This window comes from Molothrus ater, chromosome 6 (assembly GCF_012460135.2).
Source record: "Molothrus ater isolate BHLD 08-10-18 breed brown headed cowbird chromosome 6, BPBGC_Mater_1.1, whole genome shotgun sequence".
In the NCBI taxonomy this organism is placed as follows: domain Eukaryota; kingdom Metazoa; phylum Chordata; class Aves; order Passeriformes; family Icteridae; genus Molothrus; species Molothrus ater.
This window is the reverse complement of record NC_050483.2, coordinates 46,546,954-46,574,918: the sequence shown is the minus strand read 5'-3', so window position 1 is coordinate 46,574,918 and position 27,965 is coordinate 46,546,954. Positions and strand designations below refer to the sequence as shown.

General features: G+C 35.5%; 1 protein-coding gene across 1 annotated transcript; it reads left to right on the top strand.

The window, feature by feature from the left end:
* TRIP11 (thyroid hormone receptor interactor 11) lies at positions 1–27,837 on the top strand. Its single transcript, XM_036384550.2, has 21 exons — positions 1–139; positions 2,584–2,660; positions 3,627–3,737; positions 4,834–5,109; positions 5,917–5,985; positions 6,693–6,858; positions 8,755–9,117; positions 9,690–9,696; positions 9,793–9,826; positions 10,700–10,903; positions 11,891–14,920; positions 15,130–15,270; positions 15,483–15,676; positions 16,625–16,788; positions 17,112–17,215; positions 17,463–17,562; positions 21,253–21,334; positions 22,131–22,245; positions 22,849–22,971; positions 24,245–24,392; positions 25,738–27,837. Exons 1-21 carry the CDS (start codon positions 1–3, stop codon positions 25,944–25,946), a joined length of 5,856 nt encoding a protein of 1,951 aa, XP_036240443.1. The 3' UTR covers positions 25,947–27,837.
* The last annotated feature ends 128 nt before the right edge of the window (positions 27,838–27,965 follow it).

Below are 27,965 nucleotides of genomic sequence, written 5' to 3'. Positions count from 1 at the left end.
ATGGCATCGTGGCTGGGCGGGCTGGGCTCGGGGCTGGGCCAGTCCCTGGGGCAGGTGGGCGACAGCCTGTCCTCGCTCACCGGGCAGATCTCCAGCTTCACCAAGGACATCCTTCTGGAAGGCGCGGAGGAAGTGGGCGGTAAGGGGGGCTCGGGATGGGCCTGGTTCCGTGAGGGAGCTCTTCCTCCTCCTCCGGCCGCCGGTCCCCTCCGGACCGACCGTGGCGGGGCCTGCGCTGCCCGCACCGGCCCGGAGGGAGCTGGTCGCGGCTTGGTGCTTTTCGCGAATGCTGCTGCCTTTGCTGCCTTTGTTTTTGTTTTTACTCCGCTCTTGTGATCTCAGGATCTGGAGAATACACAAATATAGTCCCAGGCTCTAATAGCAGATGTGAACCTGTTTTAGGCGTATTATTGAGAGGTTTCTGAATTCCGTGAAGTGTTGTGTTGCTCCGTAATGACAGCACTCAATCAACACTCTATTTCCTTTCTGTTTGCTTGGTTTAGATAAACTCTCAGTTAATTAGCTGCTTTTACACCGGTTCTATAAAACTGCAGAGTTGTAGTACAGAGGTTGTTTTGCCACTGGTGTGATCTAAGTCTGACGTGTCACAGAGGCAAAGGTTCAATGTTTGTCAGTGTTTTGTTTATATTTCATTTGTGCCCAGAGAAACCTGTCGGGTTCTACAATTCCCCTACAGTCAAGTAGGAGAACGTGGCCCTTGCTTTAAAAGGATTAGAGGCTAGAACGATTTATCTTTAAAACAGAAAGTTAGAACAAAATAAACCCAAAAACCAACAACAAGCAAACAAACAAAAAAAACCCCAAACAAACAAACCAGAGACATCAGAGTAAGATATTCTACAAACCAACAGTAAATCTATTAATAGTAAATTTAATATTTTCTTCGAGTTTTTACTAATGACTTAATGACTTTTGCTTACTTTAGTGAAGCAGTTGTACAATATAGTAATAAGTATCAATAGATTAATATCCATAGTATTACCATCTTGTAACTATAATTTTTTTTATGTTAGCTTTCTCAGAACAGTGTTAAGAATAGAAACTACAAAGAACAGCTAAGACTTCTGAATAGTCATTTTAAATGTGAAATTAAGTAATTCTACTTCGTTTACAATGTCTCATCTGTGAAGCATTGTGAAAGAATATTATAGAAACATATGTTGTATAAACCTTGTTGACAAGCTGATATAATGGGTCTCATATGGATGGCCTTTTTGGTGCACAGGTAGAATGCTCAGAAGAGAGAAATTCTGACAACTGTGAATTTTTTTTTTCACTTTTCTGAAAGACTTAGAAATGTTTTAAATTTCAAAGTCTGTAGTAGGTTAGTTTGGAAAGTTATTTTATTCTCCTGAGCTGTGCAGTCATCTAGAGTGTTTGTTTTGCTTTTTTGGAAGATAAATTGTGAACTCACACATTGGTGCATGAGTTTGTGCAAAAGAGATGTACAGATGTTTAGTAGTTACTTCCAGGTGTGCTTCACTGCTGGATACTGCTGTGAACATCAGTCTCCTAAAAATTTCAGGGTAGTACATTCATATGGGTTACTAGACTCAAGGGTGTAAAGATTCTAGTGCCATCCAAGTACTCTTTTGTAAAAACCTTTAAATAATATGTCCTTAACAACACTTTTCAAGTGGTTCCTTACAGTCTGGGTTTAATTTCCTAATTGGTTAAAATTTGGTAGGTTTTAATATTATCTTTTATATTCAGTGTTTTGACTCCCATCAGTTGTTTGTGGATTATGGACTTGCACATCTTCCATTTCGCAGTTTTCATGTGCAGATTGTTTCTTGTACAGTGCTTGAGCTGTCTCAGTTTTAAACAGCACATGGGAGATTATGAAATATAGTATTTACTTGGAAATTGTACTAATTTAAAATTTGAAGTATTGTCAAGGTTGCTTTATAGTCAATTCAGGATGATTTCTCATTGCTAAAAGGAAATGTGGTGTTTCTGTCCATTAAAGGTAGGACATAGGAGGAGTAAACATAGTCAATTTGAGGACAATTGATCATTAAAATATATCTGGAATTACATGCTCTTTCTATTGAATAAACTGGGATAGTAGATGTATCACCTTTTTAGAGACAATGAGCCTTAGGGGGTTGATGTTTTGTTGGGTGTGGGTGGTTTGGTTTTTTTTTCCTGAAAGTTCAGTCACTGTTATGTGTATTTAATGGAATTAATACTTGTTTTGAAACTTCATGTGGCATTACAGAGAAACACAGCTCTTAGGTCAGGAACAAGTCTGAAATGAGAAGCAGATTCAGGGACACAAAATAGTCAAGTAAAACATCTTTATCTCCCTTACTTTAAAGCTTAAATCCATACTAATCTGTTAGAGTTTTTATTTTATTTAAAGCCTAAATGTGAATGAACTAAATTAGATGCAGAAAGATTGTCTGAAAAATAATTCTTACAGTGTTCTGATAAAAAACAGCTTTTGATATTTACCTAGGAATGAACATAAAAGTAGTCTGAAGTAAGATATGTATTAATAACTGGTCTTAACAGATTGAAAGGATTGTGATTAAAATGACAATTTTCACTTTCTTTCAGATGCAGCAACAGAACTCCATGTGTCCAATTCTAGACTCAGAGAAATAGAAAGTATTAATGCAGCACAAAAGCTTGAAGTAAGAAATTTTAGATCATTATTTTGTAATTAAATGCAGTGATTATGATTTGTTTTGCATGAAGTTGAAATATTGCACAGAAATTCTTTGTCCTTGGGTAAATCCAGAAACAGTGGTTAGAGTGGTGTTAGAATGTGACTCTGCTTTTGTGCCAAACTGCCATCACAGTTAGGAGCACACATTTTATTTAGGGACACATATGTTTATTGGTGTATGCATGTGCTGCAAGTTTTCATCTTTTGCTAACTGTGACTGTTCCTGCCCTGTCAGGTGGACTTGGACTGCAGCAGTAGGCTTGGCTCTGAAAAGAGGGGGCATTTTCCCTGGTCCTGTTCTCTCTCTGTTGTCCTGCTGTTTGGTCATTCTGACATAGGCTGCTCATGCCTCTCCAAAACCACTTAAAAATCTCATGTGCCCTCGTGGAAAGTGACTTTCTGTGCTCTTGAAAGGGACTTGTTGGTCTTGTGACTTTCTTTATGTCTCTAAATAAACAATTTTCATGCATGCCTTCAGGCCTCAAGAGGATTGTGAAGTTAAGATACTATTTTGGGGACATAACTGTTCCTCTTTGTCCTCTTTCTAGTTTTTTGCCATCTGCTCTTGTCTGAGGTCAGAGAGAAAATGCTGGATACTAGCTCCAGTTTGTGCTTTGTGGCTGTTCTTAAATTCTACCTGTGGATCTTGCTAAGATGTGATTCAGCCCTGACTTTTTTAATTCTTGGCATTTATCTTTGGTCATGGCAGCCCTTTTTTCTGAAAGTGAGCTGGAGTCCATGCCATATAAAAATGGGAAGCTTGGACGTGACCGTGAGTTGGGGCCCAACATTGCTGTTACTGTGTGTTTTGAATGAAGTAACATGAGAAATCTGTACAATTTAACTTCTTTGCTGTCCAGTAGCTTTGTGCTTTTCTGATTCTTTAAGGACTGTTCTGAGTTTACCAACATTCATTTCTCATTTTTGCTAGAATGATAGACTGAAAAAAGTCTGTAGTGACTTAGAAGAAAAGCATGAAGCAGCAGAGCTGCAAATAAAGCAGTTGTCTATCGAGTACCGCAATCAGCTTCAACAGAAAGAGGTAAGACACAGAGTAAAATTTCTCAGTATGTCCAATAAACTTACCTGTTGTGCTGTTTAATGCCTTTGTTCTAGTGTCTGTTCTCTTCCAGTAGAAGTATTGGCCACAGCTATGGCTTCTTGGTTTGTTAATGTAGACTAAGACATATTTCATCACATCCTGTAATGTAAGCCAAGCTGTCAGGAGATAGTTGAGACAAGAGAAAACGTTCTGGGAATGTCGTGCAGCTGTCAGAATTTCTGTTTTTTCTGGGATCACTGTGAGAACAGACACTCTACTGCTTTCTATTTCTGATTCAGTTACTTTAAATGAAGGCAACAGGAACACATTCCCATTTGAAGCAATTATTTTGTCTTTTGGTATCATTATTTATCTTAACAATTAATTATTAGGTATCATTATTTTTCTTAACAATATAAAATTAAAGAGAACAGACCTAGCTTTCAAAATTTATGAAAGCTCCCTTTGTGATGGTAGCATCAGCTTTATAGCCTATTGTATGAGATTTCATAGACCTAAATGAAGAAAGTTGCCAGTATGCTGAGATGTACACAAAAAGGAGTTTAATTTCTGATTTGTTCACAAATTCATGTGGGAACTAGAGGAAGCAGAAATATGAGATGTATGAAATTCTGCTTGTTAAATACAGTAACAGAGTTGTTACAAGAAAATTACATGCAGCTAATTTCACTTAATTGGTAAATTTTCACTACATTGAGTTGTTAAGCATAAAAGAAATCAATTGTAGTAAAAACTAAATCATCATATATTGTTTAACTTTCATATCTTAATACCCTCTTATGTATTTCATTTTTTTTGTATAACTGGTTAGCCTGGATTTTGCTGTAGTGCTTTTGTGTACCTTTGCTGCTAAAAAAATCCTATGTCTTTGAGGTACTTCATAGCACTTGAGCTCAGGTTGTTTTTTTTTTCTCCATTATGAGAATATTTGGAGGTTTTTTTCATTTTTTTAGTGAAAGTGATCAGTTATTTGTGATGGGGGTGTTGTTTGGTTCACATTTCATAAGGCCACAAAGGGTAGAGTGTATTTTCATGTTCTTTTATTCAAACAATGCATTTTATTTTGTATATCCAGGTGGAAATCAGCCATCTAAAAGCCAGACAGAATGCACTACAGGAACAACTGCAGAAAGTACAGACAGCTGCTCAGACTGCTCAGTTGGGAGCTGGTGTTTTGCCAGCAGCCACTGCATCAGCCTCCTATGTTCCAGAGGTCAGACATTCCTCAGGTTTTGAAGGAGATGACATGGATTTTGGAGATATAATCTGGTCACAACAAGAAATAAACAGATTGTCCAATGAAGTTTCCAGGCTTGAATCAGAGGTTGACCACTGGAAGCAGATTGCAGTGGTGAGTGGTTTCTCTTTCACACTGCCCTTCTCTCTCCCCTCCAAATTATTGCTTTCATTGCATTTGGTGGATTTTTGAAAGTTCATGCTGAAAAATTTCATGTTGTGATGGAAAAGCTGAAACCTTTTTTGCTGTCGCAACACTAAGGACACATTCAGTGACTAACTTCCAAATGCTTTTTTGCTATGCTTTTGTGCATGATTTGTCAAGTTAGGTAAAAGATTTCATGAACATTCACCTAGAATGCTACTTCAGGGTTTCATTGTTGTTCAGCCTTTCAAAAACATACTTCCCTTCCTCTTGACTATCTTACTAATTTTTATTGGTAGCACAGTACTGTTCAAAGTAGTGGTTGGATAATTGGATGCTTTTATACTTCCTCTTCTCCCAGTCCTTGATATGTCAGTTATAATTCATGGTCTGTTGAGACAAATATAATAATCTTTCAAGCTGCTGCTGATGTGAGTTACCATTTCTCAGGTATAGCCTGATTTCAGAGATATACTTTTCCCATGTGAAAATACTCAAAACTAAACAACCCTCTTGTCCTACTATGAGCAATTACACCCTCACTCCAAATTTTTACCCATTATATGTAGTAATGTAATAATAAAAATCCATGAAAAATTAAAATGTTTCCATTAAAATGTATTTTTTTAAAAATCAGAATTACAGTGGATTTTTATTTTGCTGCATGTTAGCTTTGTTGTTTTCTACTTTTGAGTATCAATAGAGGAACCACTTTGATAAAAAAATACATATATTTATCACATTTTTCATATGGATATATGGTTTGGGTTTTTTTAGTCTTCCAAAGTGCAAGGCACAAATGATGCTGAACAAAGTGAAATATGCAAACTACAAAATGTTGTTAAGGTAAGATGACAAACTAATCTTCTTGTGCCTTACTCTTCATGGTTTTGTGTATGGTGTAAATGGTGTATGGTTTTGCACATGACTTGTAAATATTTTAACTAACACTATTATAACAATATTAAAAATGCATGGGGGCATGTAGTAGCATAGCAACCCTTCAGTCAGCAGTACAATATTTTAAAACAGTTACTCTGAGAAAGGGTGTTTGTATGATTTGATAATTACAGTATGTTAGCTTGAAACAGTGACATTAGTATTTAGAAGGGCAAATCACTTGTGAACTGTTGATCAGTTATGAAACTGTATTTTAGATACACAGAATATTTTCTCCCTTCTCAGAAACATGTTGCCTTTTTTTGTTGAAGGTATAAAATATAGATTTTACATGTCATCCTTGAAAGTTACTAACAGTGCATTCTAGTGTATCCACTTTGTATGTAAGACTTGTAATTGATTTACATTAGTTTAGTATTTGCTCTTGTGGAGAACATACTATTTGTGTAAACATATTTTTTAAAGGAATTTCTTTCCATGTGCTTAAAAAATCCCAATCAACAGAGATCAAATAACTGACTTCTGTGAGAAATCCTTCAATAAATCATTGAATTAGACTGGGGGAAACTTCTTTCTTTTGTATTGTCCTATTTCTTACATAAGAAGACACTGTGCTGTATTTTGCCATTTTGTTTCTCTAATGATATTTTTAGGAGCTCAAACAGAATTTAAGTCAAGAAATAGATGAACATCAGCATGAGCTGTCAGTACTGCAGGATGCCCACAGACAGAAGTTAGTAGAGTTAAGTCGTCGACACCGAGAAGAGCTGCGTGAATATGAAGAGCGAATTGAAGAACTTGAGAATCGGTTACAGCAAGGTCTCTGTTACCACGTGCTTTCTGTTTAATTTTATGTGGGGTGAATTTGGATTAAAATGCTGAATGTGCATGTAGCAGTACAATATAGATCAAATACATCATGTTTAGAATTTAAATTTCAATTTCAGTTCAGTTTCATATTTAAGACATGTGTCCCATCTTTTATTCACTCTGGTTGGCTTGAGCACTGGAATGATAGCATTTCATCTGTGGAATGTATCAGTCTGGAGGGTCGTTTTGCATACATACCAATTGTTGTGATTTGAATTTTGCACTTTCTGGGTTGGTTTTTTAACTTAAACTGAATGTAGGTAGGGATAAGACATACCGAATTGAAGATAACAAAGTAACAGGGTAAAAAAATAACTTTTATGAGAAGTACTGTGTGCCAGTTGGATTACTTGACAAAAGCCCAAAGATTGGGTGGTGAGACAGTGGAACAAGTTGCCTAGAGAAGCTGAGGATGCCTCATTTCTGGAAATGTTTGTGGCCAGATTGGATAGGACCTTGAACAACCTGATCTAGTGGGTGGCATTCCTGCCCACGATGATGCAGGTGTTGAAACGAGATGTTCTAAAGGCCCTTCCAACCCAAACTGTGCTGTGATTCTATCATTGCCATAAGGGCCACACCTTAGTATGTGGCATAACTATAATGTAGAAGCTCAGTAGTTCCCTCAAATAACTTTTTGTTGCATTGTAAGTATTTTATCCTCCTTAAATATAGTAATGCCAGTTGGGTTTCCTCAAGAGGCTTCCTTGCACAAATACATAAGCTTTGCCTGTAAACCTCTATATTCACCTGGTAAAACTTGGACTTCAAGAGAGTATATAATCTCCTTTTGGAACAAGAGATCTATTCCCTTCTTGGAAAGAAGGGAAGATTTGGGGTTTTTTTTACAGCTTCTCTAACTTTAAAGGTAGCACTGGTAGGGAATTTATTCCTTAAAATCAGATGCCTGTTAAGATGTAATATGTTTTTTCACTTCACATACATACACCAGCAGGACTAATTTAAGGAAGTTGAAGGCAGAAGTCCCTTATCTTTTACATCACCACTTATCTGCAAAATAAATACTGTTAGTGGCTTTTGAAGAACTAGAATATTTTATCTTTTGGTTTTGGTCATTCTGTCTGACAACATAATAGGGACTAGGGCAGGGTCAAGTGTTGGAACTGACACAGAAGTGAATTCACAAGTAGTGTGCTTTCATTTAACTTTTTTTTTCCCTGCACTCTTCTGATGATGCCTTTTTGTACTCTCTAACTTATCTGGAATTATAGAAGATTGTACAGAAATACGAATGTCAGTATAGTATGAGAGTATGATGGATCTTTAAAAAGATTTAATTTTGAAAAATGTTTTTCTTCAGTTGAAAACATTTGTGCATCATTTAGCAAGTTATTTGGAGCAAATTTTTCTCTGTAACAACTATTTGGCAAACCTTTGAAATGTAATTAAATTATAAATGGAATTTGCATCAATCTTAATTAGGTGGGATTTGATAAATTATTCTTAGAAAATTGAGAGATTCCAAATCCTGATAAATTAGATTGTCATCTCCTCACCAAGAGAGGTGGGGATCAAGTATATTTTAATTAAATTGCAAACAAAATGTCTTGCAACACTTATATTTAAAGTTATTTTGAGCCACGCATGTGAAAGTATTCAAAATCTCCTTGTCCTACTAGTAATATATATAGAGCAGTCCTACTAGTAATATATATAGAGCAGCTCCAAATGTTAAACCTATTTAACCAAGCTTTCTGTTGATGATGACCATGTCTTTGTTTTAGTCTATCTCCCTCTGTCAGGAGAAGAGGTGAAAGAAGAGAAGTACAAGATCTAGAGTGATGGTTTTGGTTAATAATGCAAATAATCTCTTTTGTCTTTTAGATGGTGTGAGCACTGATGCTGTGGATGACCCTAAAATTACTGAACAGAAAAAAAAAGCTCAGAGTCCAGATGGAGGACAGGTGGAAGAGTTGCAGGTTGTAAAGGACCTAGAGGAAGAAATAAGAAAATTAAATCACAAATTATCTTCTGCCAAAGCAGAAAACAAAAATCTTCTGAAAGAGCAAGAATTTGCAAAGCTAGAAAAAATCCAAATAGCACAAGGTTATGAAAAGCTTAAATCTGACTTTGATGCGCTTCAAAGGTCTGTGGCAGAGCAAGATGCTCTCCTGAAAGAACAGAAGCAGCTCCAATCAAAGACATCACTACCACAAGATGTTGTCAGCCTACAGCAAGCATTGTTAGGTACTACGATTTTTTTATTATTATTATGGTTTTTTAGTATATTTTTACAAGTTTTCATTTCTAAAACTCAAAATTTGATTTTTGAATTTAAAACTGAATATGCACCTTTAAAGTATTGCTGTTTTAGAAAAGCATTGTCCATTGAAGTAAGATGAAACAGAAAAGATAATCATGTTAGGACTAATGTGGTTGTCATAGGGGCTTCTGATTAGGGAAGTAATCATGTCTGCCAACTGTTTGGTAGGGGTTTTTGTCTTTAAGTTAGCCTCAATAGAAGTTGTTTGTTTAAATTCAAAAAGTACATTTTTTTGTGTGTATGTATAAATATACTCAGTTGCTACTATCTTCTCCTTAAGGAAACACTAACATACCTGTTTAAAAAACATATCTGTAGGTAGAAAATACTTTAATATTTCATAACTGATGAACTCTAGTGCCAAAGTCCCCCTAATAGGGGCTGAGTTGTGAGAGTAATACTCTGCTTTGAGGTGTGGTGACTGATGGTATGTTTGAGTCCTCTATGGCACTGATGCTTGTCATCACAAAATGCTGTGAAACTATTCTCTTTGGAGCAGCAGAGTTCTACTTGGGCAAGGTGGAAGAATGTTTTTGTTTTATTGTTGTTTGAAAAGTAGTAAATTACCTATTTGATTTCATTTTCCTTTATAGAAGCAGAAATGAAATAGCAAGACTTTCCAGTTTAAATCAGGTAAAGCAATTTCTAAATTGGTTTTTTGTTTTGTTGTTTTTTTTAACGTTTGCATTTCTACATAAATAACAATGTAATATTAAAAGAAATAATTGTAGTTGAATTCTGTAATTATATGTGGAATTTATGGAAACAATGCATTTTTGCTTGTGAAACTCCACAGTGTATTCTATTAGGAAAAGCATTCAAGTTCTACCCATCTCATTATTGCCTAGAAAGCTATAACACACATTTTCAAAGTACTAATAGCATATTCTGTAAAATATGTCATTTTTCACTTCTGCTTTAGAATGTTTCAGGTTTTGGCACTTACCAGTTGTGAAATATTTCTCTTCTGTGTAGTGCTCATAATAATACTGCCTTCCATCTTACTGATGAAGTGAGGCAGTGGAACATATCACACCTTTAGTTCTTGGTGGTGTTGTCTTGGTCCTTTATGAGCTCTCAGACTTGAGAGATTTAGTTTATTTTACTTTGTATCCAGTAGTATTTTTCAACTGAGTATTTCTGTGTTTTGCATGCACTCAAGAGTTCCCATAGCATTGTTCATAATGATGTTGTTTAGATGCCCTTGATTAAAACTTCTGTCCCACCATGCAGCCTGCTGTGTTTGGGGTGGCTCTTGCAGTTGTTAGTTTATCCCAGCTGTCGGTCCATACCTCAGAGGTGGATATAACTTCTTACCATACCATGCTTTTTGTGCAGAAGTTTATGCAGTGACGAAGAAATAAATATGTATGTATGAATGGTAGAGAGAAATACTTCCCAGCAAAAAATTTTTGCTGGGGTAGTATTTATGCAGGCTTAGCGATTCTAATGTAATTTCAGCTAGATAAAGTCTGATATTTACAATTTTTTTTTTTTTATTTTGAGGGACTTGAGAAGGAACTGACAAGTGCACAACATAAACATGAGAATATTCTTTCTTCGAATACAGAGGATCAGAATTCAGAAATAAATCAGTTAAGACAAGATTTGGAAAGGAAAAAACATGAATTAGATGAAAGTGTTGCAGAAAGAGAAACATTAATAGCAGAGTTGGAAGAACTAGACAAGCAGAATCAAGAAGCTACTCAGGTAATAAATACTGCAACTAATTACTGAACTGCTGAATAAATGTTTTGAATTCTGTGTATGTGTCTTTTAAGTTGATCTTTGAACATAGATAGCAGGAAAATATAAGTTATCTTTTGAGGTCTAAAAACCAATACTTGGGGCCAGTATTTCTCTCTATCTACCATCTCAATGTGAAATTCAGAAGTGCAAGTAAAACCCACTTGTTATAGACCAAGATGAAATAACAGCGTGTCAGCTATCCATAAGAGATGTTACTTTACGAAGTCCAATTAAATAGTCCCTGATTTTTCATTGCAACATTTCTGATGAAATTTATCCTGGTAATATTCTGATCTGTCTTAGGTAGTATGCATTACAATGATTTTTGAAACTTTTTTCTTTATAATTTTTAATTATGTTGAATATTTAAGTTACTTTATTGCAAGTTCTTTATAATATGAGCATTCATGAAATAAAAAAGTCACCAATTATATATAATTATACCTCTTGGTCAGAATTCCAGTATATTTGACCTGAAATTTGAGCTGCAAGCCATGTGTTTTCAATTTTATTGATTTACCAATGAATCACCTATGAAATTAATCCAAAGTTGAAACAAAAAGTTGAAATAGAATATACAGGTAACTTAAATGTAATGCTACCCTTTTTTTAGCAATGGATGTTTGCTGAATTCCAAATGTCTTGACAAATTCTGACAGTTCTTTTTTTTAAACAGGTCTTTTTTTATTTCTTCATTTAGGTAGTTATGATTCTTTTAGGGGTGGTTGGTTTTTTTTTTTCTTTTTTTGTAGGGAAATGTAATCTGTTCTTATTTGATATTTGGTTTTAATTAATTTAGCATTGACTAGTTGATCCTACTTATGTTGGCAACTAAGAAACATTGTTTTCCTCTCAATTTTTTTATTGTTTAGAGGATAGAAGTGAATGAAATGCATAGTTCAGCTGCTTTTGCTACCCTAATGAATTCTGTTTTGTGTTCATTTCTAGCATATGATTACACTGAAAGAGCAGCTGTCGAAGCAACACACAGAAACTGATAGTATCATCAAACAGCTGAAGCTTGACATAGATTGTGAAAGAAAGAAGGTATCAGAATTAGAAACTGAGAAGATGAAAGCTTTTAAAGAGTTAGATAGTCAGAAAGAAAAACTAAGCCACTGTTCATATGCACTTAATGATTTGCATATAACTAAGCAGCAGCTACAAGACAATATTAAAGATCTTCAGGAACAATTAAGGAAAGCCCAGGAGTGTAATTCGCATAGTAAAAAAGAAATTGGAGAGTTGCAGCAGAGACTAAAAGAAAGAGAGGAGGAACTTCATGTATCCTTGAGCAAGTTAACAGAAAAAAACAATGAGGAGTCTAACTACACTTGTCAAGATCTGATTCTGAAAGAAAGAGAAGTAGAAATTGCAAAACTACAGGAGGATGTTTCAGAAGGCAAACAAATAAATGAAGATCTACAGAAATCTCTGTCTAATCTCAGAATAGAAAATGGAAAGCTGATGGCAGCCATTGAAGAACTAAAACAGGAGTTAAGTGATGCCATTTCTGAGAAAAAGAAAGTTCATTTGGAAAAAGACACTCTTATAGAGGCTTTGAAAATGGAAAAAAAGCAGTTAGAGAGTGAATTAAATGAGACAGAGAAGAGGCTTTTGGAACAGGCACGTAATTACCAGCAAACTATTGAAGATCTGTCTAAGGCGCGTAGTATGGATACCAGTGCCCTGCAGCTCGAACATGAGCGCCTGGTGAAGCTTCATCAAGAGAAAGACTTTAAGCTTGCTGAGCTTAAAAAGACTGTTGAGCAGATGGAGCTTGACCATCAAGAAACAAAAGAGATGTTGACTACTAGCTTAGGAGGACAAAAGCAGTTGACAGATCTCATAAAAGAGAAAGAGGTATTCATTGAAAAATACAAAAATCAAGCCTCACAGGTGAAGCAGGAACTTGAGGAATATATGAAAGTTTCAAAAAAGCAGGATGTCTTAAAACAGAATTTGGAGGAAAAAGACAGAAGTCTTGCAGTCATGAAGGAAGAAAATAATCATTTGAAAGAAGAAATTGAACGGCTAAAGGATCAGCAAAGTAGATCTACACCTGTGGTTGAGCCTAAAACTTTAGATATTATTATTGAACTTGAAAGTGAGGTAACACAGTTAAAAGTGATAAAGAATAATCTTGAAGAAGAAATAAAAGTTCACAAAAAAACAATAGAAGATCAGAATCAAGCAACAGTGAAACTTCAGCAGTCACTGCAGGAGCAGCGAAAGGAAATAGATGAGTCCAAATTGCAGTGTCAGCAAATGAATGTCACACATGAAAGACTCTTTTTAGAAAAAGATGAGGAAATCAAAAATTTGCAGAAAACAATTGAACAAATTAAAACTCAGTTGCACAAAGAGAGACAGATTATTCAGACTGATGCTTCTGATCTTTTTCAGGAAACCAAGGTTCAGACTCTTAATGGAGAAAATGGAAATGAAAAACATGACTTATCAAAAGCTGAAATTGAAAGACTGGTCAAAGGTATCAAAGAAAGGGAGATGGAGATTAAGCTGTTAAATGAAAAGAATGTTTCTCTAAGTCAGCGAATCGATCAATTGTCTAAGGATGAAGTTGGTAAACTTACTCGGATCATTCAAGAGAAAGATTTAGAAATACAAGCTCTTAATGCTAGAGTTTCCTCAGCTTCCTACAGACAGGATGTTCTTTCCCTTCAGCAGCAGCTGCAAGCTTATGTACTGGAAAGAGAACAAGTACTAGCAGTTCTAAGTGAAAAGACAAGGGAGAACAGTCAGTTAAAAACAGAATATCGTAATATCATGGACATGGTCGCTGCTAAAGAAGCAGCTTTGGTGAGGTTGCAAGAGGAGAACCGAAGGTTATCCAGTAGATCTGACAACAGCAGTCAAGACATGTCTAGAGAAACTATTCAGAATCTGTCCCGTATCATTCGAGAAAAAGACATTGAAATCGATGCCCTAAGTCAAAAATGCCAAACCTTATTGACTGTCTTGCAGACATCCAGTACAGGTGCTGATAATGGGGCAGGGGGTGTGAACAGTAACCAGTTTGAGGAACTTCTGCAAGAACGTGATAAACTGAAACAGCAAGTAAAGAAAATGGAAGAGTGGAAACAACAAGTAATAACCACAGTCCAGAACATGCAGCATGAGTCAGCTCACCTCCAGGAAGAGTTGCACAGGCTGCAAGCACAAATTTCAGTTGAAAGTGATAGTACTTCAAGGCTGCAGGTAGATTATAATGGCTTGATTCAGAGTTATGAACAGAATGAGAAAAAGCTGAAAAGTTTTAGCCAGGAATTAGCACAAGTTCAACACAGCATAGGACAGCTTTATAACACTAAGGATCTTCTCCTGAGCAAACTGGATTTGGTAACACCATCTGTGGCAACAGCTGCTACCGTTTCACAGCTTTCAGGTGTTCAATGCAGTCCTCCTGAAGCACTTAATGAGGAATCTAAACTCCTTCAAAATGAGTTGGAACAACTGAAAAAAAAGTTACAAGAAAAAGATTCAACTATCAGGATTCTTCAGGAAAACAATCAGCGATTATCTGATTCTGTTGCTACAGCATCAGAGATTGAAAGAAAGAGTCAAGAAGGAACTGAATCAGAGATGAGACAGATCAAAGAAAAACATGATGTCTTACAGAAGTCACTAAGAGAAAAAGATATATTAATTAAATCTAAAAGTGATCAGTTACTTTCTGTGAGTGAAAATCTTAGTAACAAAGAAAATGAAAATGAGCTTTTGAAGCAAGCTGTAACTAATCTAAAAGAAAGAAATTTAATTTTAGAAATGGATATTCGAAAACTGAAAGAAGAAAATGAAAAAATAGTTACAAGGTGCAGGGAAAAAGAAACAGAATTCCGTGCACTTCAGGAGACTAATATGCAATTTTCAATGATGCTGAAAGAGAAAGAGTTTGAGTCTCACTCAATGAAGGAAAAAGCTCTTGCTTTTGAGAAGCTGTTGAAAGACAAAGAACAGGTATGTACATTCATACTTATGACCATCTCTTCAAACTAGACAAGTTCAAAGTAATATGCTTCCTGGATATTTTTCTGTGTTGCAAGGCCATAGATGTCCTGCCCTATTCCTTGTTAGATTAGTTGTATCTTTACACTCTTCCTGGCAAAGACTATGCCTCAGGTAAAATTGTTGGCCATGTTTGAAATATTTGTTTATGTCTTCAACAGGGCAAGACAGGAGAATTGAATCAGCTGTTAAATGAAGTTAAATCAATGCAGGAAAAGGCTGTTACTTTTCAGCAGGAGAGAGACCAAGTGATGGTAGCACTCAAACAGAAGCAAATGGAGAGTAGTGCCCTGCAGAGTGAGGTACCACCAAATAATTTATAGTTGCAAGAAATAAACGAGAAAATAATAAGAAATTGCATCTGTAATATTTTTTGGATTATTTTAGTAGCAGTCACTTGTTAAAAGCACTTAATACACTTGCAGTGTGCTTCAGTGGATACGTGTTACATTTTTTACTTAATTTTTTTTATATGAAGTGGCAGTCCAAGCAACTTAAGGTATGTTCTCCACAGGTGCAGCATTTGCAGGAGAAGGAGCAGCGCCTAAATCAGGAACTGGAGAGGCTGAGGAATCACCTTTTGGAAATGGAAGACTCATACACCAGAGAGGCTTTAGCTGCAGAAGACAGAGAGGTCAAGCTAAGAAAAAAGGTTTTGATTTTGGAAGAAAAACTTGCATCTTCATCTACTGCAGTGGAGAATGCCAGGTAGTCTTAAATATCATAGTTAACTAAACTGGTGCTGATGTCTCTATTATATTGAGCTGCTGTCCTGTAACATACTAAGCACTTGAAAAATCAAAAAGATACAAACTTTTGTAACTCAGAATCACGAGGGTGATTTGAAATAGACTTGGCTACTGTCAAGAATTTAATGTATTTTTCCTTTCAGTAACAACTGTTGAAACCTTACATCATCCACGGTGCTTAGAACTAGAAAAAAAAATCCTTAACCCATCAATTTAGCTGTGTGTTAAAGTTTGAAAGAGTCTTATTTTATATACTTCAATGCACAAATGTGCATTGTCTGTGACTGTCATGCCTTGTGAATTGCTTTAGAGACACTTACACATTTGTACTTTGTGCCTGATAACCATGGAAAGTATACACTGCTGAGAACTTCCTTCTTCATAGTGTAAACATATAGAGCAAGATGCACTGAATTTCTCATGAGTAGCAGAATCTGGGAGGCTAGAATATCTTTGCACAATGGGAAATTAAGTGGAGCATTCAGTCATTAGTAAGTAGGAAGATACACTAAGTTCTTGAAGACTGGGGTTAAAAGTAAAAACTGGTAGAAAGATCTATTGATTCATAGTAATCGAAGCAGACAACTAGGAAGATACAGATTTTTTTATTTTTTTTAAGATGCTGTTATAATAATGAACAAAAACTAGGATTTTTTAAAATGCATTTCAAACAAAAGAAGTTCATGAGGATTTTTTTCTTTGATTGTCAAAGTTTTGTTGCCAGACTTCTTTTAAATCTCTTTTTAGGTTGGTTTTGTTTGTTTGTTTTTTAAAGAGGAATCGGGAGGAAAATACCATAATTTTTGTAAGTTGTGCTCAAAAATTTTGGTAAGATGTTTTTTGGTAGGATTTAGTTTTCACTGTGATAATTTCTGTTATTTAAGTAATGTATCTTGTTTTCATTAAGTCATCAGGCTAGTCTGCAAGTTGAATCTTTGCAAGAGCAGTTAAACCTCGTTTCCAAGCAGAGAGATGAAACCATGCTGCAGCTGACCATCTCCCAGGACCAAGTGAAGCAGTATGCACTGTCTCTGGCCAACCTGCAGATGGTACTAGAGCAGTTCCAGCAGGGTAAGGTTTGTCAAGAAGTAGCAAAGATTGCAACAAGTATTTTGCAGCTGAATAGTTACCACATTTTGTTGCTTTTGAAGTATTAGTTACCTCGTTTCCTTTTTGATAGCTTGAACTTCAGAATCTCTTCTCTATTAAAAAACTTGAAAAAACCAATTCTGTGAAAACTATTGATCAATATCACATTTATGGAATTTGAATTCCACCTCTATCTCATAAAGACCAGATGATAATGCTGAGGTTTTGCAATTTCATATCCCAAGAAGAGTTATTTGTTGTAAATTAAGATAGTTTTGTTTTGTCTCTTATTTTTAATTCTTTAGAAGAAAAGGCTATGTATTCAGCAGAGCTGGAAAGACACCAAAAACAGAGTGCAGAATGGAAGAAGAAAGCAGAAAACCTAGAAGAAAAAGTTGTATCACTGCAGGTGGGCTGAATAATGAAATTGAACTTTGTGAAACTAGATTGTAATTCTTCACTGAGCAAGCAAAATAGCATTTTTCTGCTGACCCTCTATTTTCTGAGGGTGTTTACAATCCAGTTATTTGAAAGAACAAGTAATTGCAGTCTCTTCATCTGTTGTGAAAGATGTGTGTGGTATTAGGGTAATGTGATATTGATCTCTCTGCTTCTCTTTTTTTTTTCTTTTTTTCCCTTTCCTCCCCTCTATTTAGGAGAGTTTAGAAGAGGCAAATGCAGCTCTGGATGCAGCATCCAGGCTTACTGAGCAGCTTGACATCAAAGAGGAGCAGATTGAAGAACTTAAGAAAGAAGGTACATTTTTTTTATTTCTACTTAAAATATTTCAACAGCTGAGGAGATAATGTAGTATTCCTAGAAACTTACCAAAATTCATATCCTATGAGGGACTAATTCTGTGCCGCATTCTGAGGACTTTCTTGTTTATAAAGCAAATATGAAAAAGTATATTTACTTTCTGTTAGACATCTTTCTCAAACAGTAGAAAGTTTTTTGTAGAAGTTTTTTGGGTTTTGGGGGTTTTCCTTGTAAATACCAAGACACTTGATTTAGCTCTGTAAGTGTCTTTTTTAAAAGTTGGTGAAATGCCGAATGTTGTCAGATTTTCCAAAGTAGCTACCATATTTGACATAGATACAGGAGTACAGTGAGGTAAAGGTGTGCAGTTGGTAAGAGACATAGAGGCAGCAGCTCTTGCACAGATGTGACTGCCATCTCTGCTGGGTGCAGTAGTAACTCATGCTTTCAACATATGCAACTAATTATTGCTATTCCTTTTTAAATGATAATAAGTCTTACTCTTGTAATAAGTGATCTTTTCTTGAAGCATTCTTGCTTATGACAGATAGATGGTGTGAGATCTCATTTGAAAATCTTCAAGATTCCAGCAAGAGCTCTACAAAAAACAGTCTATTGCTTTTCTGCTACATATTTGAATATGTACTTACTTAAATTTACTTCTCTCCAAGTGCAATTTGATATCCAAGTGGGCATCATAGATGTGGTTCCTGAGTTCACATATGAATTTTATAGGCTCAATTAAATTTCAAGCTGCTACATAATGTACAACTACTGATCTGTTTTTGAATTGACTGATCTGTATGTCTATGTCTCACTACAGACATTCACAGCAAAAGTTCACAAACCCTGGATTGAAATTAACTTTGGCATAGGCAAATACTGCTCTTAAATGGGAAGTTCTTCATTACTGTTTATTTTCTTGTTAAAACCTTGCTTAAGAAAGCAGGAGGAGTTTAAACTCAGAGAGAAAACTAAGTATCAAGCAGTGTTGTATTGGCAAGCAATTTACTTGATAAAAAATTGAAATGGAATTGCTGCATAAAGGAAATAGCACTTTAATGTTGTTGTAGAGTAAATAATGACTTTTATAGAAAGAAAAAATAACACTTCGTATTCTCTATTTATACAAGAAAACATAAAATGTCTTATTGCAGATTGGCCAAATACATTCCCAGACACAGTTTTGTTAGCCAAATCTTTTGAAGGATTTCTTCATGAATTTTTTGGCAGAAGAAGTGATTTTAATGGAAAAGTATTAGATGTACCAGATGCAGTTTTCTGGATTGCCATAAATGGTTAACAAATTATTGGACACTGTAAATGTCTGGTTTACAGCAGTCCATGCTGAGTTCTGGCTCAGGACATTTTTGTTACTTAGTCTTTTCATACACCCCAAGTACATGTTTAAGTCCTTTTCAGCTGTAGGATTCTATTTTTGAGGGAAATGTTCTATTTAAAAAATATTTTTAAGATAAAGTTGCATAATCACTGTAGATGGGATATAGCTGTGTAGTGGTCCTGAAAAGTTCATTCTCTTTGATATAAATTTTCATTTAAATTATTAATGCTTTTCATTTTGTTTAAATTATTAATACTTTTGTTTTAAGATCCATCATAAAGGAATAAATGAAATTAATAAAAATTGAAAAAGCAACTCACAATTGTCTTGCTTTGTAGAGAAATAGCAACAGAGTAAAATTTAATTGAAATTTGTTTTCAAATGCTGCTTGTTTATCTTTTTGTGGCATTGGTAGTATAACTCTTTATTCCCTTCTGTTCTGTGGACATGCAAATAACAACTCACCTATGTATGCTCCTGCAGCTGAATCATTCTATAATCATATTACCTATGTTTTCCTTCAAGTATTGGTGTCCTTTTTAACCATATTTACAAAATAGCATAATTTTAAGTAAATGTAAACGTTTAAACCATGAATTAATTCTCCTGTACCTCGCCCTGGTGTGTTGAGAGAGAAGTGCTGAAGAGCAGTCACACTATTGGAATGGAATTTGATGCATATGGATGTAGTTGTTGCAAGATAGATTGTTGTATAGTACATGTTTTCCTTTAGTTTTAACTTGCTCTGAATGAGGAGCTTACTCTGTGTGTTCCTTGAATAAGAACTTTCCCAGCATGACGTTAGGTTGTTCTATTTTGTACTCCTTAAAATTCATATTTGTGAAGTAAAATGTTTGCATAAGATGTGGAGTACAGGAGAACAGGGCATATTAGGTTGCATCCATTTCACAGACTGGCTCTTTGATGTGTATACGTATGAAATCTCTATGTGAATTCTCATGGAGTTAATTAATTAGTGTTAATTGAGAACCATGTTTTGTCAACGTAGTTGTGCCATGTACTTATTAAAGATTGAAAGCTGTGGAAATGAGCGGAATCCCTTTCCATGCACCACAGATTATTTCAAGGTTGTAAAAAATTCATAGAAGTCATTTTTCTTACAATGTTGAGGCTTTTTAGAAATTAACTATAAGATAGATGAAAGAAAAGTGTATCTTTTGTGGCTTTTTAATGAAGCATTTTTAACTAACATGAGCCCAAAAACTGTTAAAAACTAAGCTGACCAGCAGTTTTTCCAAAGGATTTGGAGGTAAGCATTACACCTCATAGGGAGAGAGGAGAAAAAGTTCATCCCATCTGCTTATATCTGTAATGTAGAGTTGGTCTTCACATGGACAGTCCATTTTACAGTATATTTGTCAGGTTTTTGTGTGTGAATAAGGCTTAATTGTACTTTTATTAGGCTTCAGAGGGAGTATGTTGCAGAACGCCAGTTTGATGAGGAATGACACTTTTGCTGTCTTTCTGGTCTTAAGCCACCTCATACTCATTGACTTATAATTCTGGCCTACTTATTCAGCTTGCAGGCCATGATGCCTGACTGAAGTGTTTGCCATTTTTTTCTCAGTCTTTTTTTGGTTCATGATAGCATTTAATCTCTTCCATTCATGGTTTTGTTCCCAAAAGTAGGGGTAATCTTATGTAGGTCTGCCTCTCTTGCTAGTATACTGAATTTTGAAGCACAACACTGTTTCTATGGTGCATTAGTGTGTCCCAGCATGCTGTTTCCAGGTCTTGCATCAGACACAGGAGTGGGAAGGGTCCAAACAGAACAGGCAGACCGTCAACAAGCTCCTGATGTTGCTCTGCTAGCAAATAATGCATCTAGGAAACTTAAGAACTCCTTGGTGCTTCAAAGGAGCAACTTGATGGTAGAGTACACAGAATATCTGGGCTTGGATAATATTGGAGGTTATGGACAGAGATCAAAAAGACCTGATGCCACCATGGAATTTGGTCATTATGAAGAAGATTGCCACCAACCTTCAAGATTGAAGAAGATTCAGACCTTGCTGAAGAGTTTCTTTCTAGTTCTGTATTATTTAGATAGAAAAGAGCAGTTCATCAAACCTTCTGCAATGGGTTTGTTTAATGTGTGGTCCTGTACTTTAACTTTGAGTATCATTCCTGAAATTTCAGCTTGTGGTTTCAAATAGCAATGACTTACTAAGTTGACACCTTTTTTAAAAAATCACATCAATTTTATGGTTTTGTTTTTTATTTAAAGGCACCATAGCAATATTTATGAAGGTATGTATTATTGATCAATTTTGCAACAATGTTTCAAAGTTTTTGTTTCTTTTGTTGTGACATTACATTTATAGGTGAGATCAGAAGAGAAATGTTAGAAGATATGCAAAATAAATTAATGAACCTTATGAACAGCACAGAAGGGAAAGTGGACAAGTAAGTCTTTAATGAAAGATTTGGTCGAAGATTTTGGTCTTTTTGGGTTTATTCCTCTCAATGTACAGATGTGGCACTCACAGTTGCAACTGTAGTAGAGGACTGTACTTCTGTATGTTGCCTTGTAATTACACTTTTATTATTTTGACATTTTTCAATTGCTTCCTGGTTGTAAATAGTCATTTTGATTAGTAAAACCAACAGATATGTGACTTTGGCTCACTGATGTGTTTGTTAAGCAGAAGTGCACTTCTGTAGCATCAGCTCTGCAAATGGAGATAAGAGTTCTTAATGAACATATTTTATAATGTTCAGGGTGTGAACAGCAGGCCTTTTCATGTGTCTGCATCATCTGGATGTCATGTAAATCTCTTCCTTGGTGCTTTTTTTTTTCTTTTCTACCCAGCAGAACTGGAACAGGGATAGGGCAGATGGGCTCCCCTGCCCCCTTCATTATCTCTTGGTTTGGCACTACACAGAGCTTTCTTTTTAAATACTCTGCTGAATCAAGATCTTAGAACAAGCATTTTCCCTGACTGTAGTATGTACATCCAAATTGCTCATGTTACCATTCAGTTTCACCTCACTGCATACAATATTGCTAATACTGTCCAAATCCACACTGTGTAAGAAATAACTTAGAGGAAATTGGTGAGGTACCCTTTAGTTATTTGTATTTGATGTGTTTATATGTATTACTGTAAATTAGGAAGAGTATGAGGAATAAATGCACCATTATTATGGTGTCAGCTGTTAGACAACAGCAGCTTGTATAACTACCTTCTTTATTCTGCAGACTGTTGATGAGAAATCTCTTTATTGGACATTTTCATACTCCAAAAAACAAACGTCTTGAAGTGTTAAGGTTAATGGGAAGCATCTTGGGACTGAAAAAGGAGGAACTTGATCAGGTAATACTTTGCAGAAAACAAGGCACTTTTTTTTTCTTTTCCTTTTTTCTTTTCTCTTTTTCCTTTTTTTCTTTTCTTTTTTTTTTTCCAGTATCCTTATCTGAAAATAGAATGACTTGCTGCTGAACTAAATGTCCCTGCACATTTTGTGGGGAAAGTGTGTTTTTTCTTCTTTCATCCCATCTTTTTTTTAAGTGGGACTTTTTAATGTTTTTTTATATGATGATCTTAATCTTTTGATGATGTTGTTTTAATAGGGTAGATTTCATTTTGCTGAGGAATGCTGATGCGGAAAGGAAAGGATTTTGTGCTGTTGTGTAGAGTAGCTGTAATATATCAGTTACAGAAAAGTAAGCCTGTTATATATGTACCAGTAGTTATTACTGAAAAATGTGAGGCTTATGTTTTTAAATAAAGAGACAAGTTTTTAGACTGCCACCTTTTTGGGAGGTGGAGAACATGCTTTTGACAATAATAAACATTTGTATTTATCACTGAGTGACACATTTTGTAGCATTACAGCTCGTATTAATTCACTTTCTTTTATGTGCTGCTTTATTTTTGTTGTTTCCTAACTTTGTTTTTCCTTAAATACTTCTCTAGTTACTATCTGAAGAGCAAAGAGGAGTTACAAGATGGGTGACTGGCTGGCTTGGTGGAGGAGCTGGGTCAAAGAGTGTTCCCAGTACACCTTTGAGACCAACTCATCAGAACATTTTTAATAGTGTAAGAAATAATCATTCATTCTCTTGGTTTGAGTGGAAAAATGGGGAAGTTGCATATTAATGCCCATGTTGGGTTCATCAGTATATTGAGCTGCATTTACTGGTGCTGCTGGATCTTGCCTTAATTGTTTTGTGCAACTGCTTTGGCAAAAGGTTTTTTCCTGCACTAAGGAAATATTTCGACATTGAAAATGACACAGTGATAAATCTTGTCTTCTAATACAGAAGACAATTACTGTTACACTGGTTCCTGGCATCACTCTCTTACAGTATGGACTTCATCTTGCAAACTATAATGCTGGAAGTTAAATGTATGTGAGAGTATGGAGTTACACAATTCTCAACAGTATAGAATATGATGACATTGTATTTTGATGATTGTGTTCCCATATGTCCTTTAAATTTAAAATGAAAAGCTTTTTCAGCTGCTGCAGCTAATGCCTCTTATGTACAGCATATAAAACTGATATTTTAAGTTTTCAAATAGTTTAAAATAACAGATATCATAGCATGATCCACAGGAGCAGTTTATCTATGGAACTTTCCATTTTGCAGGCCAGTAAATAATGTACTCAAGGACCAAGCACTGAGGGATTGGGGTTTTTGGATTGACTGGTTTTTTGCTCAGTTGAGCTAGAAATATTGAGAATGGATCTCTGAAAATAATCTTGAACTGTAGGGGTTTGTTTTTTCTCCCTAAAATAGTTCAGGCACACAGGCTACTAAAGGACTGTGGTCTGATTAACTGTAGAAGTAAAAGAGAAAAATTAATGCTTTTGTGTGAATAGGACAGACTTTACTAAGCCAAATTTTATCTTGTCATGCTACCAACATCTTAATCATTCCATGCTTCCTTTATTTGAGATTCTTTATGAAATAAAGCATGCAGGGGCTTTAAGAGAAAAGATTGGGTTTTATGTGTTTCTGCAGGAGAGATTGGTTGAGTAAAGACTAAGGAGGTACTGTAATGTCAGTAATAGCATAGAATTCTTGAAATAACTGGCTTAAATGAATAATGGAACCATGGTAGAAGTATGTTTGTTATCTTTAGAGTTTATCAATTTTATATAAATGCCTCTTAGTGAGAGAACAACAAAGAGTGTATTTTGAAAATAAATTAAATTGTCACTCACTGAGGACTGCTCAGTAGTAAGTACAAGTAAAAAATTGATTGCAGGGCATGACAGCTTTTTATTTTATGTATGTATGTATTTTTGACTTAGTGCTTTTCACCAGAGCATCAGTGAAATATAATAACTAGTAGCTTCTTATAGTCTTTTTCAGAACTGTTTGTGAAATTCCTTGAAACTGAATCCTGTCCAAGCCTTCCCCCACCCAAGCTCTCTGTTCATCACATGAAACCTTTAGGAGCAGCAGGAACTGGTAAAACTAGCAGTACTCCACCCAACAGTCAACTGCAAGGTAACATTCTAATCTTTACACAGAACATAAATAACTAAGGGTAGAATTTTCAAGACGATTTTAATGCTTCTGTGCTTCCTCACTTGTAAATTAGGAACTTGATTTCTTCTCCCCAACCATGTCCTACTTTTGTCTTTTTTTTTTTATTCTTCTCCTGTCTCTACTTCCCATTGCATCTATACCTCACTTTCTAAACTCTCAATACAGAAGATTAGAGGAACCAAATTCTCTTTGATACCAGAAGGATTTAACAGCACCTGTTGGAGTCAAACAGTTGCTGTGTAGACAACTTGATACAGTGTAGCAGTGAACCCAGTCCTGATTTTCAGCATCCCTGTTGATCAGCTTGTGTTGAAGTGAGTGAGGAATGCAAGTAATGCAACTTTGCAGCATCTCTCTGGTGTGTAGAACCTGGTTGCTCAGAGAGAACCAAAACAAAATCAGTTAAATGTATGGCCTGGTATGAAATCTCTGTAAGCTGTGCAGAAGTGTTGACTTTTTCTAAGACAGAGAACAGTTCAGCTTATATTACGCATGTTAAATTAATGAACTTTTGTCTTAAATAATTTAAAATTCAAATCCTCAGTTTAGCTAGTCCAGCTTGGACCTAACTTTTTACAAGTGTTTAAGACTTCACCTTAATATAGGCCTGCTGGTTTGCAGAAGCTTGCTTGGTTTGAAACTTAGCTGTAAACTCAAAAGAAAATTAAAACAAAAAGCCCTGAATGCCAAACCCCTACATATTATATGTATGTACAGAGATAGAGAGAGATGCTAAAAAACCCTCTTTCAATCCACCTAAAGTAGTTGATTGTTACAAAGTGCTTTTTATTTATGGGGGTCTTCTTGGAGCTGACCCTGGGAAAGCTGTGCCATGTGTTGGGAAACCTTCTTGTGCTCTGCATTGTAGTGCATGTGCCCTTACACCTCTGCACAGTGCTGGAGTCAATGTGACAGATACTTCATGTCTGGCACTGCAAATGTGAAGTGAACTGCAAAGGGTGTTCATGTTGCCTGTCAGATGTGCATGTTTTCTTGGGTGGCTTGAGCTGTTACAGAGTTTTGGTGGTGGACTTGGCATTGCTGGATTAACAGTTGGACTTGATTTTAAGAGTCTTCTCCAACCTAAAGGATTCTATGGTTCTATGGGACTAGTCAGAGACAATAAGAGTCTTTGAAGGTGTCTACAGTCCATGGCTAGGAGATTTTCAAGGACTTACATGTTGCAGAAGTAATAGGCAGTTTTAGAACGTGTCTCCGAACAAATGCTGAAAAACTGGATAGATTTAGGAATGCTTTTTAACAGAGTGTTTTCATTTTTGGTTTGGGTTTTTCTATATTCCAGATTCTCCAGTCTCAGGAATGGGTAGAAGACCAGATGCAAATCCATTTTTAGCACCTCGATCTGCAGCAGTGCCTCTCATAACACCAGCTAGTAGTTCTGGACATCTGCTTATGAAACCTATTTCTGATGCATTGCCTACTTTTACACCACTGCCAGTGTCCCCTGATGCCAGTGCTGGTGCTGTATTAAAAGACCTCCTAAAACAATAGATGACCTTGTATCAGTACTATGATAGCACTTTAAGGAAAATGAGAACACTATGTTGTATATAATTTACCACAATGAGGCCTTCTGTAAAAAGTCATGTATTTGATTGCAATTGTACCTTGCTTTTCTTGTACTTACAAACTTATCAGTGCTTCAGAAATTCTAATGGTGGAATGAATAATTGCCTCCTGTATAGCAGGCATTCATTTTGGGTGTGGGTTAAATATTTAACTGAGAAAAAAATCTATCTTGTTGCTAGATTGTCACAAGACAAATTAAAGGATTTTTAAACCTTAGGTATACTGGGTTATTTCAGATATGCATAGATAGCATTAACTCTTTGGTGTTGAAATTTGTTTTTCCATTAAAATGATCTGCCATCTATGTTCAAGAACCAGACTAAAAAAATAAATTAAACGCCCAATTAACAGTGTTTATTTAATGTACTTTTGGACATGTATCTCTTATTTCCAAGTTTGATTGCATTTGGGGACAATTTGAGGCACATTAATCTCTTTGCACAATGATTTGGTTTGCCCCCCCCAGACTGAGAGCTGTTTTCAGCAGTCAAACCCATCAACACCAAGGAGTTAACTATGGAAGTGAGGCTTCACATCCATGTGAAGAATGGGTAATTTAGCAGATGATACATTCACATATATATAAAGACACTATGCTCTAATGGTCCAAGGTGTATATATGAGAGAATTTTTATCTTGCAAGATTTTGTAGATCCAAATATAGACTTAAAGCTTGAACACATGTATAGAATTAAAAGGGAGGAAGGTGCTTGCTTATCTCAAATGTGTAAATAGGTCTTTGTACAACCAAGGCCAAAGTCAATTATTCTGTAAATTTTGCTGTGATAACTTGTACACTTTGTTTAACAGGTAAAGAATGAAGTTGCATACTAAAGAATAAGAGTCATCCTCATAGTGAATCGGAGATAAAACATCTTCAGTTTAAAATGTGTCATTTCTATGTCTTTTTATATGTCTCTCCTTGTTAAGTCAGTGTTAAGATAACTGTTGTGCAAGTTCTATATTAGAACTGTCAACCTTCTTCATTTTCATTAAGATTCTGGATAAAATTGTTGCAAGAGTTATATTTAAATAAAACAAATTAGTGAACTTGTACAGAATCAACCAAAATAATGCAAGAAATCTTTGCATTTATTTATATAGAGGTCATATAGTGAATTTCATTTATTGCCTTGAAACCTTGGAAAGGTTTTTTATTTGCTGTATTTACTTTAAGAGCTGTTTGAATCCCTTTTCTCCAGTATAGTAGTGTTTCATGGAAAACTTAGCAAATTTGTAACTGGATTGACCTACCATATTGGATTTTGATTTTAAATTTTTTACCCAATTATGGACAGTTTGGCAGTTTGATTTCTGAAAAGACAGCAGCCACATATTTACCAAAGTAAATTTTGTGTTATGTAGTAAATGTAATGAGAATCTCAAATTACCTCAGCTGAGAATATTGCAGTTAGATACTTCAAATGTACATCTTCATTTAAACTGGACTGGAACAGCTATTTTTTTTTCTATATAGCAATTATAAAGAAAAGTGAAATCAGATGGCTTCTGTGCAATCTCTCTTGGTCTTGTAGTCATGTCTGTTTAATGATATATAGCTGCTTCGCAATAAAATTGCCTTTTGGTGAGCCAAAGCAGAAGGAAATGGTTAGTTTTTAAAAATTATGTGACTTACGTGTTGTAAATTACAAATGGAGTCATGCTGCTCACAATTCTCTGAAGATACTAACTGTGCAGTTCTTAACTTTTTTAATGCATTTTTTTCTTCTTTTAACTGCAGAGAACTTAATATGTACACATTTCTCTTTCGGGAAGCTTTCTAAATTGCAATAAAGAAAACATAGTAAGACCATTTATTTCAGCATGCTGTAAATCAGTTCTGTTTATACACTAAGCCATGAGTTCGAGGAGGGAAATCTAATACCAAGCAGAGGTGCTGAAGAACTTCAGAGTTCCTCATTAAGCTCCTTGATGGAGACA

Bases quoted from the DNA above. Each gene is read 5' to 3' on its own strand.
- TRIP11 (XM_036384550.2), top strand. From the start codon at position 1: ATGGCATCGTGGCTGGGCGGGCTGGGCTCGGGGCTGGGCCAGTCCCTG. The intron at 9,827-10,699 runs GTAAAGCAATTT...TTTTATTTTGAG, and splicing joins GACTTTCCAGTTTAAATCAG to GGACTTGAGAAGGAACTGAC. The intron at 17,563-21,252 runs GTACATTTTTTT...TTACATTTATAG, and splicing joins TGAAGAACTTAAGAAAGAAG to GTGAGATCAGAAGAGAAATG.